Here is an 18565-nt window from a genome sequence, read left to right on the forward strand (position 1 = left end):
AAACTGTTCAAGTGGCAAACTAGACGCGGTACAATTGTGTTGGAGCCAATGGTGTAGTTGGCAGTTCTCCAACATGTGGTGCTTTCGCACTTCAGGCAACCCGAGTTCGATTCCCAGCTCGTGGTCATTTGCCGATCCCATACCGCTCTCTCCTCCCTGTTCTTTCCTGTCCTCTCCTCATTCACTGTTAATAAAGGCAAAAAGTATGATACAACTGTACTTGTAAGAAGTGAATTTGACCCACGGTATGGTGCCTGCTGTGAAAAGCAGGAATTTGGGTGCACGAACATGGAGTGCGGACCGACTCTTAACTTCCCCAGTTTTGCCGCTTTCCGTATTCTCCTATTGAAAATGAACTAGACACTTGTGGCTGCGGTGTACTTTGTAAAATGCCCATTACTCAGTCAATATTTAAGATATCAAAGGTATATTTTCACAGAATGTTCTTTATATTATGTAGGATTATTTTTTTGTAGAAATCCACAAAAAATACTTTATCTAGGCTTTTACAGGAAAGCCCACGTTTACAATTATTGTTCTCATTAATAGTGAATAAGCAAATAGGTAAATTTGTGAAATTATGTAAAAGCTATGCATGTTCCCTAAAAAGAGAGAAAAACTAAAGCTTTGTGTACAAACTATGATCTCTGGAAAGCAAGAAAGGGAAATAATACTTATGCGTGGCCTATCTGGACTAGCTTATGTAGCGCTATGAACTTTTCATATTATATGAGATTTACGATCGTCTAACTGTTCTGAGATCTATAAAATTATATGGTGCATGAATGCATCAGCATTGTGTTTTCACTTCAGTTCTGTGCTTAAATCAATCAGTACATTTAGAGGAACCCAATTATTTATGTCACTCATTTATAAAACTACTATCTACATTTGTGTGTATGCAGATGCTTTTATCCAGTGCATTCAAATATGCATTTTCTCTGGGATAGAACCCACAACCTTTTGTGCTGTTGAGTTACAGGAACACTCTGCCCTCTACTTGATTGGTGGGTCACTTCATGCCGGTGGGTGACGTTCACTCCTAGAGTTTTCACTTTGGACAATTGGAGGTAGTTCACGGCCATCTTGAGCCGTCACTGGCAGAGCAGCACAATAGGACGCGATGCGGTAAGCCGGCGAGGCGTTTCATGGGAAAGAATGTCTAAAAACGGCGCTCCGGAAGGCGCCCTCACTTGGCCTCTTTACAAGCGAGTCTTTTATATTCCCGTCTTCGAACTCTATCAATTTTCACAGCACATTCTCTCCCCCGGTTTTGTGGTTCATCTGCAACCCCTCCTCCATCGCTACCCTGCTTGCTGCGTTCTTTATAAAGTCTTTCTCTTTCAACATCTTACCCATAACCCTTTCTTACACCCCCATCACACCCTCACGCACACTTCGACTCTCAAGCGACGAGTTCCCTGCGTTATTCTCTTTCTTTCCCTCTTTCTCTGTCTACTATGGTCAGGTCTCATGGGGAAAGACAGTTGGCAGCAAGCGGGCTCGCTGCCATAGCAACAAGATCCCTCCCTCTCCCACAGGTCTCCTTAGCAACCGGTAGCTTGGCATTGTTGTAATGAGCGGACCCTATGTGCCAGGCTAACAGAGCACGGGTATGTGTGTGCGTGTGCGTGCACGTTCGTAAAATAGTGCATCTTTTGTATGCCATAAAGAGCGCCGTGAGACTCGAAGCTTTTTCGTGTTGTTAATACCGAGCACCAAATTTGAGTTTTGTGCATTCATGAATCTTTGTCCTTTCACATGAACTTGAATATATTTCATAGTAAATGGATGAATGTAGCAGGGTTTTAATTAAGAATCATGTGACCAGGTGCATCCCTGTCTGTTTGGGCTTTGATTAAAGCGATCAGCTCATTCCACGCCCTGCAACCCAAATAATCGATGCGTGACTTAATTAATGATTTACTAATTAATTGTGCATGCTCCGCTTAGAACAGAGGATGACTTTGTGCTCAATGATAAAGTCAGTCATAGCTGTCCGCGCTTGTGTTTTTGTTTTTTTAAGAGAATGGCAATGCAAACATTTGCACGATGAATTATTCCCAAGCAGCCTGTCATTCCAAATTTCAGACACTTTACTACAAATCATTCTTTCATTGAATTGTTATCATATTGTCTAGTAAATATCTAATAACTGTTCAAACATAACCCAGCAAGCAATAGCCGTTATTCAACCAACTAGGCTCTATAGACCTGATATAGTCAGCCTGTGAGCAACCCACTTCTAGACGAAATAAACATGAATATGGGTGCATGTCGTTTTTTTGGCATAATAATGTGCAGCGTTGGGTGTAACTAAGTTATTAGATACTGTTAGATAGTAAGGGATTACTTATTTTTCCAGTACTTTAATTACAATTACTTCTGATGTAATGAAACTAAATACTGTGTAAGGACTGTAAAACAATTATATATACAATAGTGGATTTAAAATCAAAGTTTAAAATCTAATGTCAAAATGCATGTTGTTTTTGTGCATCATTCTCACTTTAAATGCTTTGCTGAGTTAATAAAAATAATGGTAACCTTCTAGTTTAGTTTCCAATTCTCACAATTAACTGGTTGGTTATTAGCATTAATATTACTGGGATATTGACTCTTTATTAGTACTTAAAAAGCACATATTAATGCCTGATTCTGCAAAACCTTATTCTACATCCTAAATACTACCCAATTCCTACCAATACTTAAATGTAACAATACTTTACTACTATAAGTATTCATATGCAGTAATTATGAGTGTAGAATAGTTAATAGTGGAAATTGGACCCTAAAGTGTGTTCAGAATAATTGATGCAGTTTTATAGACGGTTTCATCAGACGCACGTTCGCTGACGCGATACACGTCTGGATCCGAACTTTACTTACTAAACTGATCTCTTGAACAAATGCCTCATTGAAAATAACAAATGTTTTGGTTTCCAATGTTATCTGTGTTTTTTTTGCTTGTTATATAAATAAACAACGTTTAAAGAACTTTGTTGTTATTTATTCTTAACGGACTTTACCGGAAGTTACGTGCGGACGGCGACAGCCGCTTGTTTATGTTGTTACTGCTCAAACCGTCTATATTATTTATTTGAAATATTAAAAGAGCCATTTCATGCATATCTTTGTGTCATCTATTAAATACTGTAGGATTTAAAAAGTAATTAGTAACTAGTAATTCATTACTTTTGTTAAGTAACTTACCCAACATTGATAACGTGTGAGATTTTCCATCATGTAAGCAAAGTCAACAGTGATTATAGGGTGTTTTGTTTAATTCATATATATTTTTTATTTTATTTCAAATATTTTAAGGCTATGGTTAGACGTCTATAAAATTTTCACTGACAGCCCAAATTTTTCTTAGATGTCTTGTTTGGACGGCTATTAGATTTCTTTTAAATGCAAAATTACTTGCTATGGATAGACAAAATGACATTTAAGATGGTTAACATGTATCTTAAATGAATTTTTTGTCTTTGTACATTAATATTTTTTCTTGTTTTAAGCACAACCCTGTATTTATGATTTAGACAAAAATACCATTATTTTATGCACTTTAGCTTCTCATTTACAGGCATGTCACCATGTTGTGATGAGGCGCATCAAAGTGTGATTTCACATTGATTTCAATCTTTGACATTAAAGATATCAAGATTATATTTTTACTGAATGTTATTGACAAGCAGGATGATTTAATGTAGTGAACAGTAAATAAAAAAAGACTTTTCACATATTCTGTTTCAAAGTCTGTGTAAAGTCCGATATTAAATGCGTTCTCAGTTTGTCACACCACAGAAAAATGTGTTGTTAACCACCCATCGAGTCCAGAGAAAATATCCTTAACTCAAAAAAAAGCTTTGTAACGTGTTTCAGCAATACATTTCTAACAGTATGTGTTTACAAACAATTCTCTGAATTGAATTTACACAGACTTTAAGCATGTTTATATATTTTTACTGAAAATCTGGTTAAGAATTTATTTTTTATTGTATACATTTATGCCTGATTAATATTATATCACCAGATGCAAACCAGTCAGATGAAGTGTTATTTAACTGCTGTTCTAACACAACATAGTATATACCGCAACAAGACATGTGTATGTGTGCATATAAAAGCCAGGTGTAATGCAGGAGTGTGTGTGTTTGTGTGTGTATGTGTGATTTCCCACAGGTGTCTGTACTCTCCACCTGTTGTGTGAAAGCTTAGCTAGGGACTCTCTTTGGTTTGGGCTAATGCTGCTCTTAGCACAGCTCCAGTCCGGGCTGCTTGCCACGCGACGACAAGGCAAACGTATGCCGGGGGGGGGGGCTGCGCTATGCCATGCCCCGCTATGCCACGGCAAAGAACCGACTTTCACAGCCCGGAGGTCTGGTCAGTTCTGGCACGCAGGGCGGATTTTCCGATCTCCTGCACGGCTCTCAGATGCTCCTTAATCTGCCCACTCTATTTTTAAACCTCCCTCCCCGCTTTTTCTTTATCCGTCCATCCTTCACTTCCTCTCGTTCCCCTCCCTCCCCCCTCAGGCTCTCCCCTCTCCCAGGGATCTTGGCCCGGCTCACCCAGAAGCTCCAATTAGAGCTCGGCCCAAGGGGACGGAGCGCGCAAGCTGGCTGTTCCCACCTACAGGCCCCCGGGGGCCTCGGCTTCTTTTCCTTGCCCGGTCTACCTCTCTCAGGTTAGGCTGAAGCTCCAGACGCAGCCCCTCCCATCCACCCCGGTCCCTCTGGAGGGTGGGCATTCCACAGGGAAGCAGGCAGAGAGAAAGGCCTTCTGTCGCCTAAGGGTTGGCTGTAATGATCTGCTCTGTTTTTAGGCTGTGCCTCTATCATTTGCACATCGGTTTTTTACTTTGTTCATTTGAAGACAAAACATTAATGGATAGTTTACTTAAATATGACAATTCAGTCATTATTAACTGAGGCCTATACTACTCAAAACCCATATGATGCCGTTGTATGGAAATATCAGAAATTGTACTTTTGTGTTTTACAGAAAGTAATCTCATATTTAATATGAGGTAAAGAAATAATTACTTTAGGAAGCGTTGGAGCACAAAACCTTTATTTCAACACAAAGACTGTGTTTTGATGGATGAAATACATTTCATATTAAATAAAAAGTACATTGTTATCACGTTTGTGTCCGGTTCAGTACATTGCTACAGCCGTCATATTGTCTGCACCTTTGGGCTCTCCACGGTTTCCATTAAACGCCTGCAAGTTCTATCATTCTGCCCAAACAGCCTAGCGTCGCCCGTGACATCACTTACAGGAAGTGCATCTTTAGCGTTGGCTAATTTCCATCGATTGCCTCCAGACAGGCTTAGCAGACGCGCCCTGTTCCCACACAGAACTCTCATTTTAAGTCTCCTCGCCTGCAGGAGGCCTCTCTCTCGCGCTCTCCCTCTCGCACAATGAATGCAGTCAGCGCTTTTATCTCCTACCCCACTTGTGCTTATTATCAAATAAATGCGAGGCAGAGAGATACTCATTGACAGTAGCATGCATAATGACTGCTGGCTGTGTGAAATGGATTAATAAATAATGGGTGAACGCTGCTGAAAACAGCTTTTCCAGTCCTGCGAGCACACAAGAATGCTCGACAGAACAATCCCCCATCGCACGAGCCGTGCGTTCCGGACCGCGTCCAACGGAACACCGGGCAGAATGTAAAACAGAACGACGCCTTGAATGCTCCAAGGACACCACTCGGTAAATTAGAGCGCTCTTTAAAATGAAAAACACTTGGCGAATGCTACCCTTGTTTGCTAAAACTTTGAGGTAGATAGCATCATAAGCATTTGTTTGTACTGCAAATCTTGATGCCCAATTCCAATTTGTTGCCTGTATCTGATTTCTTTGACGATCCGCTTACATACTCTTTTAAAAGCGACTCGTAATCTGCATTTACACTAAACACTTGGCAAAACAATGCAAGGTAGACATACTGACCCAGAACAGCTTAAACTACAGAGGAAATAAAATGTTGTGACATTATACAGGATTATAGAGATTTATTTCTGTAACAAGACATTAAACTTCAACATTACTTCACTAAGTGGAGCCGTCGTCCTCCATTGTGCTGCTAAGAAGAGTCATGTGATCGTGGGTGGTGTTCACTTAAGTTGAGGCATTTGCCAGCTTCGCATTTTCAATGACGCATGACACGTCTTAAAGGAATAGTCTACTCATTTTCAATATTAAAATATGTTATTACCTTAAAGGTGTAGCGGAGGATTTTCTCGAATTTTAGAAAAGTACCGCCTTCTCCACTTTTAAAAACAATTCAATTGCACAACACTCCTGATTGACAACTAGAAGGACCAATAGTCTTGATGATCCACCCGGAAAACGAAAATCCTCCACAATACCTTTAACTAAGAATTGTTGATACATCCCTCTATCATCTGTGTGCGTGCACGTAAGCGCACTTTTGGGAGTACTTCGACTCGCCTGAAAAGTCCGCTCCCCTTCTCACTCTCATAATGGGAGAGGGAGGGTGTTACTGCGCCGAGTCGAAGTACTCCCAAAAGTGCTATTACGCCATAAAATATAGTTCCTCTTTTAAATCCGCTTAGAAAAGCGCTACGTTTTATTTTGTACCACCAAACTTGCTCGTATAACTACTCGTCTTAAATAGGAAAAACGTTGATGTGTTTGGTCACTTCTAACTTTATCTCTAAATGGTACCATTGAATGAATGGGGCTAAGCTAAATGCTATCGAAGCGTCGCAGCGCACTCCAGCGCTTACGTGCACGCACACAGATGATAGAGGGATGTATCAACAATTCTTAGTTAAGGTAATAACATATTTTAATATTGAAAATGAGTAGACTATTCCTTTAAGATGGGAATATCCAATCTGGCTGCTTACATTGTGGATGCGAATGCATAAACCGACCGACTTTTTTCGATCTGTGCCGAAACAGAAATGCAAAATAATATACAAAACTATATTATCAGGGGTGTATAAAGACCTTTTTATAATTTTATAATTTATCTGTTATGTTTTTATTACCTTAGAATGAGATGTTTTTTATCTCTGAGGGTCCCCTTACGCGGAAGTCGCCATTTTGTACCGCCATGTTTCTACAGAAGCCCTTAACGGACAAACTTTTTTAATTAAGTTGCCTCCGTCGATGACGTTTTTCCGGTGGCGGTTACTCTAGCTTTTCTATGCGTTTCAAAAGCAAGGGGTGAGCAGTGGACTGAGCCGTTGGTTGCAATTCGCAACATCACCACTAGATGCCACTAAAATTTACACACTGCACCTTTAAGTCACTTACCCTGTCCTAACCAGGTGTGATATAATAAGCAATCCCTCTGTCCTGAAAATGCTGCCTGACCGATAACAGATCGATATAGCATAATCTAAAATACGTTGTACATATCACTTAATCTTTTGACAGAATGTCCACTAGAGGCATTTGGTTTTGATGTTGGATTTTTATTTATTCACTTATGCATTCAGCAGATGCTTTTATCCAAAGAGATTGCAGTACATTACAAAGCATACATTTTTATCAAGTGTGTTCCCTGGGTTCGAACCCATGACCTTTTGCGATGCTAACACAAGGCCCTACCACCAAGCTATACAGGAGCACACTGTATAATTTAAAAAAGTTACCATGCACATAACAGACAAATAGGTTTAAATTTGTTTAAGTAGATTTCTACTGTTTGGTAGTCATATGCGTGCAAATGCATGGTACGCCTTTTGTAAGTCGCCACTATGCTTTTCGTAAACAACAAGTTTTGACATACCTCGGTTGAACACGATCAATACTGACAGTAATGACATCAGACGTTAATCCGCCACAACCACACAAGCATGAACTGATGAAATAAATATAGAAAAACAACCATCTCCAGTAGTAGGCACTCTAACCGAAAGATGCATAGATCCATATGAAGCAGGAGTAACATATTGCTGTTTATGCAGAGATTTAAGCACATGTACGTTAATCCAATGAGCCCGTGTAGGTTTATTATACAGTTTTGTGAAGCAGAAACATAGATCGATGAGAATTGCTCATACTGTAGGCGTGGCTACCTGATGTGATGGCAGAAAAATAGAAACGGCACCGTTAGACTTTTTATTGTATATATGCGGTAAATTATTTACACTGCTGAAAAACAATTCACATTTTGAAATTTGCTTTCTCTGCTAAAAGCATAACAAATAAAATGTATTTAATTTCATAGATATATTTTATTTTTCCATTTTATGTGCTTTTATAACACTATTTTATTCACTACAGTAGCACTACTGCTGTTGTTTTACAGCAGTCTACCGCAAATTCAAAACGTACAGTAAATCACTGTATATTAAATGTTAATACCCATAATGCAATGCATATTACAATAATGAACTGGAAAAGAAAATGATGGTATTTTACTGGGCATTTTGTGGTAAGTAACTGTAGAAATTACAGTTAAGTCTAACAGTGTGAGTGTCCGAACAACTCAAATAATTTAAAGGATACTTCAGGAAACCTAAAAAAACTCTCAATGTGATTTTCATGATTGTGTGCCATAATAGTGAGCCCTAATCTGAAATAATCATTCATGAACCCTAGGATGAAACTCTGTATCATGACATCATTTTAAATTTCTTTGTAAATGGATCGTATACTTTGAGTATTCATCTTTACAGTGTGTGTTTGAGGCTGAAGAGTATCTACTGTAGGTAGGGAGCTATCACAAGTTTTATCATTTAACATCTTTAGGTGATTATATATCGTTTGTTCTGTAAACGTAAGATTCATTCACCCTTCAAGTACAATCATAATCCTGATTTTTTTCCTGCTTTGTTTTCTGATCTGTTTTCCAGCCAGCGGTAAACCACTGCATTAATGTAAGTGTTGAAACCGTCCCCCGAAACCACCCAAAATATGTTGGTTTGTTTTTGGTGTGTCAGGGCATTGTTAATCCAGAGCTTTCCACGTAAAAGCGGTCGTTTTTACGACTTTCATAACTTGTCATGGGCAGACGTGCCTAACACGAAAACAAGAGGGTGGAGGTGACCAGTGGCGCCAGTCGGTCAAATAGGTTGGTTCATAAACCTCTATATTAGCATAAATTATACAACTTTTAAGATGCTTAAATTGTGAAGAATCCCATTAAGGACCCTGCTGTATCCAGATCTTTTTGGATGAGCCCATTACTTGGTTCAATGTCAAAAATGTCAAATGCAATTAACCCTTCTGTGTCTTGGGAACAATTACAAAACATTGATGAACATGTTGTTTTGAAGATTATTAGAATACATGATAGGCTTGTCCTTTATGGTGCATTATTTTTATTTTTGTATTAAAGCAACACTATGTCGTTTCCATGTAAAAATGACTTACAGCTCCCCCATGTGGTTGAAAAGCGCAACAGTGCCTGGTATCAGACACTCTTCTGCAGGCAGGGGGAGGGGCGGGGCTGTGTTTCCTACCCTCCACCGCCACTTTCAGTGTGTGCTTGTAGCAGCTAGGAGGCTGCTCAGGTTGCCGCAACAGTACAATTTGTCTAGTAAAAAGTTGTTCTATCACTGAAATCATTTTAGAGACATTTAAAGGTAAAAAACTACATAGTGTTGCTTTAAATAATGACTGTATCTGCCTGCATCATTGCGCTGTGGTGTAGGTTAGGTTGGCTGAAAATATCTTTATTATTGTATCATTAAATATATGACGCTTGTAAAGTTTTTCGATGTAATCCTACGAAATGATGTAACAATGTTAACAGCAGTGATGTTTTCGAGGTGTTTCAGAGACTGCCCTGCTGTTTGCACACCTGTACTTTATGTAGTCTTGTGTAGCGTGTTAATAATCTGTGTATAATGTTAATATTTAGGTCATTTTATTTTTTACCCACTTTTAGACTTTTTAAAATAATAGTTTTCAGTCGATTCAAGACAATTTAATGACATACAGTGTGACAAGTGGGTTGTATTCTTGTGTTGTTTTGTGTAGGACCTTGTTCCTAGAGAAATGTTGTTATGTTTCGCTGTGTACAAGCTGTATATGGTTGAAATGACAATAAAGCTACTCTGACTCTGAAACATGACTACCCAGGATCTGATAGTCCATTTAGTCATGAGATAAAATTCTCCTGATATTTTGGCAATTATTAAGCCCATCATCACTCTTCTGTGCACCTCCTGCCTGGTGAGCATATGATCCCTTCAATCCCTATTACTTTGTTATGTTTCAGGGGTCACAGTCAGCCACGGGGCAGCCAGATTTATCTAGGATTAGCCTCGGAGTTCTCTGGATTATTCGGGCTGAGTGGGATTAAAACGGATTGCCAGATTTTTCGGACTTGTTTTGCATATTTGAAAGTGTACAGGTTGTGTTTGAATAAGGTGTAAATGTGCGTTTGTGAGTGTTGTGCAGGGTCTTTCACAAGACTTGCTCTATTAAGAGTATAGAGAGATTGCTATCTGGAAATATCTATAACTGGAGGTCAGCGAGGTCACTGTATCGCTGCTTGCTTGTATTTATCCTTCTTGACTGCAGTATTTAACTCTATCAGAACTGTGTACACTAATTCATTGTTCCAGTGTTCCTGTACCTCAAATGGGAGAGTATTGTGTTGCCAGCACAAAAGATCATAGGTTCGATCCCAGGGAACACACATACTGATGTATGTGAAAATGTAATGCACTGTAAAGTCGCTTTGGATAAAAGTGTCTGCCGAATGCATTGCATCTCTGCTCATTTGTATAGAACAAATAGGTGCCTCAGATCAGACCCGGGCAGGCGACTAGCTGATGTTTTTTGCAGCGTGCAATCACTTTTTATAAGCTTCAGTAAGGAAGTGTCTTCCAGTTGCAGATAATTTCAGAAAGCACTTGTGTGCATCAGAGTCAGCCAAAGCAGGTCATGAGTAGACGCTGCGTGGCTGGCCGGCGAATGACTCAGAGGCAGAGGAGCTTGAAGGTGTCTGGGTCAAATTCTGAACCACAGACCTGCTATTTATAACCCTCACCACAGACCACACTACCACAGCAATTGTGACTTCATGAATAATTTTCTTTCATCGAGCAGCACGGAGAAAAGCACCTCGCGCTCTCTTTCCTCCCACTGACTTAACGGAGCCGGTAAGGGTAACGCGTGGATCTCTAAACGACGACTCATGGCCTTTTAAGTCTGAGAGTTGTCATGTTTTAAAAACGCGAGCTTTCTACAACAAGCTCGCACGCAGACGGCTGTTTGGTGAGCTGATCCGCGGAGTTGCGGGGTGCTGGTAGCTACTGTGAAGTCATGCAGCCTATAGTTGACTTGCTAATCACTGTTCCTCTGAGACAGCTCGAGCGACGCCGTGACTGCCGATGATTGAAGCTCTCCTGCGAGTGGGGCGAGCCGTCTGACTGTCAGAGATGAAAGGCTGTTTGCAGTTTACCTGCAGCATCAATCGGCACCTGCCTCTCTCATCCCCCTGCCTCTGGCACGTAACTCCTCTCTTCAGCGGTTTCCACGGTAGCCATGGTTACCACCGCGACGGAGCGTGGTCGCCGAAGCTGTCAGGGCGTAGAGCTCAGATCACCTCGGTTCCCGCCCGTGACACCACGCTTCAATTTGGCTTTGATTAAGTCGACCCGGGAAGCATCTGGCTCTTTCGCTGGCACGGGGGCTCGTGTAATTTGGCAGAATGGCTGGTGGAGAATAAAGGCTCCTCCTGGGGGGGCGAGGGGACGTAAATACATCTTGCTTATCCAATTTCTCACCGCTCCGAATGGAAGCGTCGCAAAAAGCTGAAAATCTGCTAGGGGAAGAATTAGCCCCTCAGGTGTGAGGTGACAGCGAAACAGCACGCGCTCTCAGATTAGCCTGCTTTACAGTCGATATCCAGCTGTAGTGTAAATTTCGCCAAGGTAATTGGCTCTTTTCAGTGACGGATATCTGACCGCTCGTGTGAGCGGTAATGGATCTCAGAATCGCTGTGGAAAACAAGAGGTTGCTTTCTATGCGATGGGGGATTATGGAGTATAGATGGGCCGACAGACACACTCAAAGCATAATTGTATTGTGGATGATTGAGGGACAGGAAGTAAATTTGTTTTGTCTTATTTGCATTCTTTTTTCTTCAGCCGGAGCAGGTGAATGAAATTAGTGTTGTGATTTGTGGGAGAACGGAGAGAGATTGAAAAGGGAGTGATGAACAAATGCAGCAGGGACTGAGCGAAGGAGATGAATGAGTGTGCGAGTGAGGGTGTTAACCCACGAGAAGCTGTGTGAGTGAGAGATTGTGTGTGCTCTCACTACATTAATGTTGCTGTGTACACATGTCAACACATTATATGGATTGCTGGTAATGTTAAGGATATGATAGACGGATAGGATTTTCCTGCTGGAGAGAGTGAGGGAGATTGGTTGAGTTCTCTGTATGGTGTGAACACAAGTGCACTGTGGCCAGAACACTCAACATGGAGAAGCAGATTGAGGGATTTGGCCTTGTCACTTATTGCACAGAGAGATGGATAGAAACTGAGATGTTGTCATAACTGAACATACTGCCATGGTAGATTGCCCTTCTTTGTTTTTTCCAAATTTTTTGAGGTGGAAAATTTGATTTTACAAAAGTTGATTCACAAAAACGCATTTCATTTCACTTGATTTTGTTCATACTCTTGACATTTATTTAATAAATATAAGGGATGTAAATGAACGTATGATATTCATAATACTGACAGTTCTTACATTATATCATAGTGTAATGTGGTACTTAGTGCTGCTCTCTAATTTATACCATTGAAACCATTTCTGTATCTCTCTCTCTCTCTCTCTCTCTCTCTCTCTCTCTCTGTGATTTTTATTTAATTTGTCTGGTGCTCCACCAGGATCACTAGTATCACAAAATAGACACTCGCTCTAGCTTTCTTATGTGTCTCACTCTCTGGCTTTCCCTCATATTTTCCCAAGACTGCAATCGATAGAGGCGTCTGTGATCAGGTTGCCACGTGTGATTCATTTGGGTAACCTTGACTACGGTTTGATGTGCGTGTGGACTCGGCTTGGCTGGCTGCAGTGTGAGTCAGAGAAAGCGTGCGGCTTGGAGGAGCTGGGCTGCTTACAGTATTGATTTGCCTGAGCAGCCAAGAGGGGCTTCACCTCTTCTTGCACTCAGTCCCCTCAAATGCTGTTTTATAGAAATTTTATTAAAAGGATAAAGATTAGATAATAGGGATAAAGATAAAGGATGTTAGATTAGCACCCTGAATCAGGTCATTTTGAATACCTGAATATACTAATACATTACTTTCTATTGAATGACACTTTGAAAAGGTTTACATTAAAATATGTTTATATCCTGGTATGGTATTGCAAAGGAGCCCTAATTGATAGCATGATTCCTAATTTCATTATAAATTCCTAATATATATTTCTTCTTGTTTTTCCTCTTTACAGAACTCCATCAGACACAACCTCTCCTTGCACACCCGTTTCATCCGTGTGCAAAATGAGGGAACGGGAAAAAGTTCCTGGTGGATGCTAAACCCTGAGGGCGGGAAGATGGGCAAAGGTCCCCGTCGACGAGCTGTTTCCATGGACAATGGCACCAAGTACCTGAAGAGCCGAGGCCGAGTGAGTCGAAAGAGAGCAGGAGCTGTGGGAATGGGCAGAGAGCTTGGAGGGCCTGGAATACAGGGATCACCAGAACATGGAAGCCCGGCTGGTAAGGGGGCACTGGGAGTCGGGAGCGAAGAGTATGACGCGTGGACAGACCTCCACTCCAGAACTAGTTCATCTGCATCGACGTTAAGTGGATGCCTATCGCCTATTCTGGCTGAGGCAGAGCCTGATGAACCAGAGGAAGGAGGGCTCTCCTGCTCAGCTTCCCCAAGACTTTACCCTAGCCCCACTAGCACTAGATCTCCAGCCCTGGGAACAGGGGGACACTGTCCATCTGTCGAGCTCCCGCACTTAGCCGATTTAACGGGAGCCATCAGCTTGGAAGAAGGTTACTCCCAGCCTTTGCCAGTCAAGCGCAATGGCTACCACTATGGCCCTGGGCCCAAGGGAGAAACGTCCTATTGTGGAACCGTCTACGGTCAACCATCTATGGGTATGCTTAGGCATCATACGCCTATGCAGACCATTCAGGAAAACAAGCCTACCAGCTTCCAGCGTGCCCTTAGAGCATACTCAGAGAACAATGCCCTCGAAAGTCTGCTTACTGGTGGGCCACAGTATTGTGGTAAGGACATGATTGTGGGGCAAACAGGAGCATCCCATTCACTTCTGTCACAATCTAACAGTGCCGTGCACTCTCATGGCCACAATCAGAGTCACAATCACAGCCAGAATCACAATCATAATCATGAGCATGGCCACAATCCCAGTCAAAGTCTTCACAACGGCCATGGAGTATCGCACGAGCAAAACCCAAGCCATCACCACAATCCCAATACAGCTCATAATAAGCATCATCCGGGTCTCGACTACAGTCACGGCCACAAGCACCACCGTGGCCACGACTATGTTCAGTCTCATGAGCACAAACTCAATGCTAGTCCCAATCACATGCACAATCACATGCAACACAGCAACTCCAGACAAGCAGACCTTTCTCCCAGGGTGAGCAATGACATGTTACAACCCTACAATCACAAATCACAAAGCCTTTATGGCTCACGTGCTCACCTCCCTTCCACCGCCCTGCCTCCTAACCCTGCCAGTGTTTTGGATGTACCCCAGGACCCCTGTCGTCTGGCCTCAGCATCCCACCCTCGCCATCAATCCTACCCGGGTGCCCACCTTCTCCAGGGCATGACAGAACCCTGGCACGGGTATTACCACCACCCATCACAGAATCCTAATTACCATGGCAACCATCAAGCTAACCCTCACCAGGATCCTCACAGCCGGTTGCAGTCTGAGCTGGAAATGGAAGTGCACCAGAGCAGCCTGGATTGCGATGTAGAATCTATTCTCCTGAATGACTTGATGGACTCAACAGAAGGAATGGACTTTAACTTTGATGGGTCGTTGTCGCAGGGGGTTGGCATGGGTATGGGTTTGGGTATGGGAATGGGGGCATTTGTAGGATCTCAACAATCACACAACAGCCAGAGCTGGGTTCCTGGGTGAGCTAAATGCAGGCAAACCTTCAACCGTACTGCCTTCTGAAGGGCAGCAGGTCAAGTTGGGGACGGAAACTAACAATTTGACCAAGATTCCCTTTTGTTGATGTCAGATTCTGGATAGTTATCCTCTTAAAATGAAAACGATTCCCTCCCCTCTTCCTCCGAATCCATTTCCCCCGCTGTGGAATAATGTCATAGCGCCCTAAGAGTCCTTTTTGTGGTTCACGTCCTTCGGTTTGTGGTCGATTCGTCAACTCCATCTCTTTCTGGGCACAGGCTCAGAAGCACTTTACATCTGTCGCCATCCATTCCGACGCTGTAACGACCACCCCGCGACCCGGGAGGAATCGCATTGTCTGCTGGCCTGGGTTTAATGTATGCAAACGACTTTGTTATCCTTCCTGAACAAAAAAGTAAATAAATAATTAAGCGTTGGTGTTGTTTTGCTAAACATGAGTACAGGATTGAGCAGTCGCTATAGCTGTCTGAGTGTCTGTGCCGTCATTCGCGTTTTCGTCAGTGTGTGAGGGTGTGTGAGATTGTGAGTGTGGAGCTGCTTTTTTTGCTAAATGTGCGCACCTCCTCCTATGGAGGTCTATTGGATGTCCCTTTATTGTGGGCCAGGACAGTCATCCATCAGACACACTCTATTGATATTCAGCATATCCTTTTTAATCTCCAAAGTAATGCACCAGCTATGCATCACTGTTGCAAATAGAATGTGATGCTCAGAGTACGCAGGGCTGTTTTTCCCCCGGACACACAACGGCTTAATGTGTTTTGGCGAAAGTGATGATTAAAGTCACTCTCTGCAGTAAGTGGGGGAGCTGGGGGAGGCGGAGATGGAGAGATAGAGGGGGAAAGGAGAAATGCAAATATATTCTCACTATGCCCCTTCCTCTCCATTCCGTGAATTTCTAAAGCTTTTCCTCTAATGAAATAAGGAACGATCTAACACAACAGCACATCCTGTGCGTGGCTTTTTCCTGGTTCACCTCGGCCTAACTTCTCTGTGTCAGCAGCCAACGAGCTGGCTTCATTTTGGCTACATTATCCCCCTCCCCATGTAGTGTTACTTTAGGTAATCAATGTTGATTGATTGAATTTGAAGCCTTGTCTGACCCCATTAACTGTGTGTTAATTTAATACAGAGATGGAATTTGGAAATTTATCCTTAATGACTTAACATTGCATCAACTTTACTAAATAACTATTCGATGCTGGTGCTCCCTCAAGGTTACAAAGGGAAATCGTCTTATATCCGGCTATAGAGCTTTACGGAGTGATTCGATTCCACCATCTTCCCGAACTTATGTGTCCTACACTGCTGAAGTTCTTACTGAAAAATTTCTTCTTGTTGCAAACATTTCCCTTTCGTAACGCCTTTATTCAGTGATCATACAGCCTCCAGTGATTAAGTGTAAGTGTGTAGTTTTCATTCTAAATGCAACACAACACCAAGGGTTTCAAAGGAAAGACTGCTGTTATAATTATGACTTTGTGAGGTTGGAGGAAACATACAGTGTATGTCTTATCCTATTTGAGCCACTAGATATACAGAAGAGAAACATAGAAGAAGAGTGCCTAAAATACTGATACATACTGCTTTTCAGATGGTGAAAGCATGATCTTTCATAAGTGTAATGCCTCCAAGCACAATACTAAATATATTCAAGAGTCACTTTATGACTAGCAGGGTAAAATCGCCTTCCACGGCCAAACATCCAAAACTGAACATTATCAAATCTTTACATAAGATTCAAGAGTGCAGAGTCCAGATTCTTCATTGTTAAATCCTCCATAATTTCAGAAAAAAATAAACAGCGTCTCATGGCCTTGTTGTTCATGTTATTTTGCCCACTCTTTGTGTCTTTGTGCACCATTGTATCTTGCGTTTGTCTACTATGATTTGTGTTATGTAAAGTGCAATTTCCACCTCATACTGGGAAAAAGATGCCGTCTTTTACGGACACACGACTTGGAGCGAACCTTTATGTTCTGCTTAAAATTTGATGAAGATAAACGAAGGTGGTTACAGAAACGAATGAGTTGAAAAGGACGACATTGTGTTGCTTGAAAGAAAAAGCCCTCACATATAGAGATTGAAAGAGAGTGTGAAAGAAAGAGAAAGAGAGAGAGGGAGTCCGTCAGAGTAGCTTTTCCTCCGCCGAGCTGAATCAGGCCAAATGTCAAGTGGCTCTCCACAGTGTTTCTCACACAGACCGATCAGATAGCCATCCCTCTTTCACACTGTTTCTCTTTCCTGCCAAGGACAGTAAGCCCCATCCTGATCCGATTCTCCCTTTCATTTCTTTATGTTTTTTCTCGAGGTGTCCAGGAATCTGTTGTGATCCATTGGTAATACTGATTGCTGGCCCACACCTACTTATGTGCTCCACTTCATGTGTGTGCGTGTGTGTGTGTGCGCGCGTGTGTGTGTGTAGCACAGTGACGTACCTGATGTGAGTTTTAAAATTCATTGAAATCGTGCCCTGGTATTTACTACGCCTGGCCTATCAATAATATAATATACACAGTTTATATTTATTGGGTATAAAGATGGGTTTGTGGGTGATGATATGGAGCTCTTGTATTTCATTCATCTTTATGACAAGACCATGATTCTATTACAGTTCATTTTTGTTTCATGCTGTACAAAAATCTGTATTGAGAAAATTGTATAATATTTTTGACAAATATCGGTTTTATTTCCTTTTTCTAAATGATGTATCTGCTCATCTTGTGGCCTGTAAAATAAAACAAAACAGAACTTGAGCCTTTTTCTGCATGTTTGTGTGTTTGTGACTTACACTGTAAAGAAAATGCAGCATGAAGTTAAGGGCCTGTTTACACGAGAAAGCTTGAGGGTGAAAACGTAAAAATATTTTATCGGATGTGCCTTTCGTTTACACGGTGACGGCGTTTTTTGGGCTTAAAAACGCAAAAAAAGTTAAACTCCAGAATGGAAATCTTAAAAATTATCTATCTATCTATCTATCCCCCCCCGTCTACAGGGTAAAAATGCAAAAGTCTGCTCACAGTGGCTCTCGTTGCGTACGCGTTTACGTCACAGGCATACGCCAATTCAGAAAAATAACAACAAACATGTCGGATTATTTCCAATAATCAACTCGGATTTATGAGTCATTTCAACTTACTATTATTTATCTTGACTAGAGATGAGTTGTTATAACTACAGGTGAGTTGTTATAACCTATACAATTAAGTTTACTACTCTCAACGATATTTTATAAGTTGTGACAACTCATCTCTGTTGACATGACTTGTAAATCTGAGTTGATTTAAAAAACAATTTTAAGGCAGCAAAGTATTTTTACAGTGTAGGTTTTGCAACTTATTTCATTTTTTTATTTATTTTAAGCTTTGACTTGTGATAAGTTGACATTACTCATAAAAACAAGTTTAAATTGTTTAACTTAATTTGTTAGGTTAAAGTAACTTCGTCCACTT

General features: G+C 41.4%; 1 protein-coding gene across 1 annotated transcript in view; it reads left to right on the plus strand.

Moving 5' to 3' along the window:
- foxo6b (forkhead box O6 b) overlaps positions 1-17869 on the plus strand; it is a 41923-nt gene extending 24054 nt beyond the window's left edge. Inside the window, exon 2 of the mRNA XM_055220339.2 lies at positions 13416-17869. Within this exon, the coding sequence (XP_055076314.2) occupies positions 13416-15098 (1683 nt within the window). The 3' untranslated portion in view covers positions 15099-17869. The remainder of the gene's footprint in view (positions 1-13415) is intronic.
- Positions 17870-18565: the final 696 nt, after the last annotated feature.

This window comes from Misgurnus anguillicaudatus, chromosome 20 (genome assembly GCF_027580225.2).
Source record: "Misgurnus anguillicaudatus chromosome 20, ASM2758022v2, whole genome shotgun sequence".
Lineage (NCBI taxonomy): Eukaryota > Metazoa > Chordata > Actinopteri > Cypriniformes > Cobitidae > Misgurnus > Misgurnus anguillicaudatus.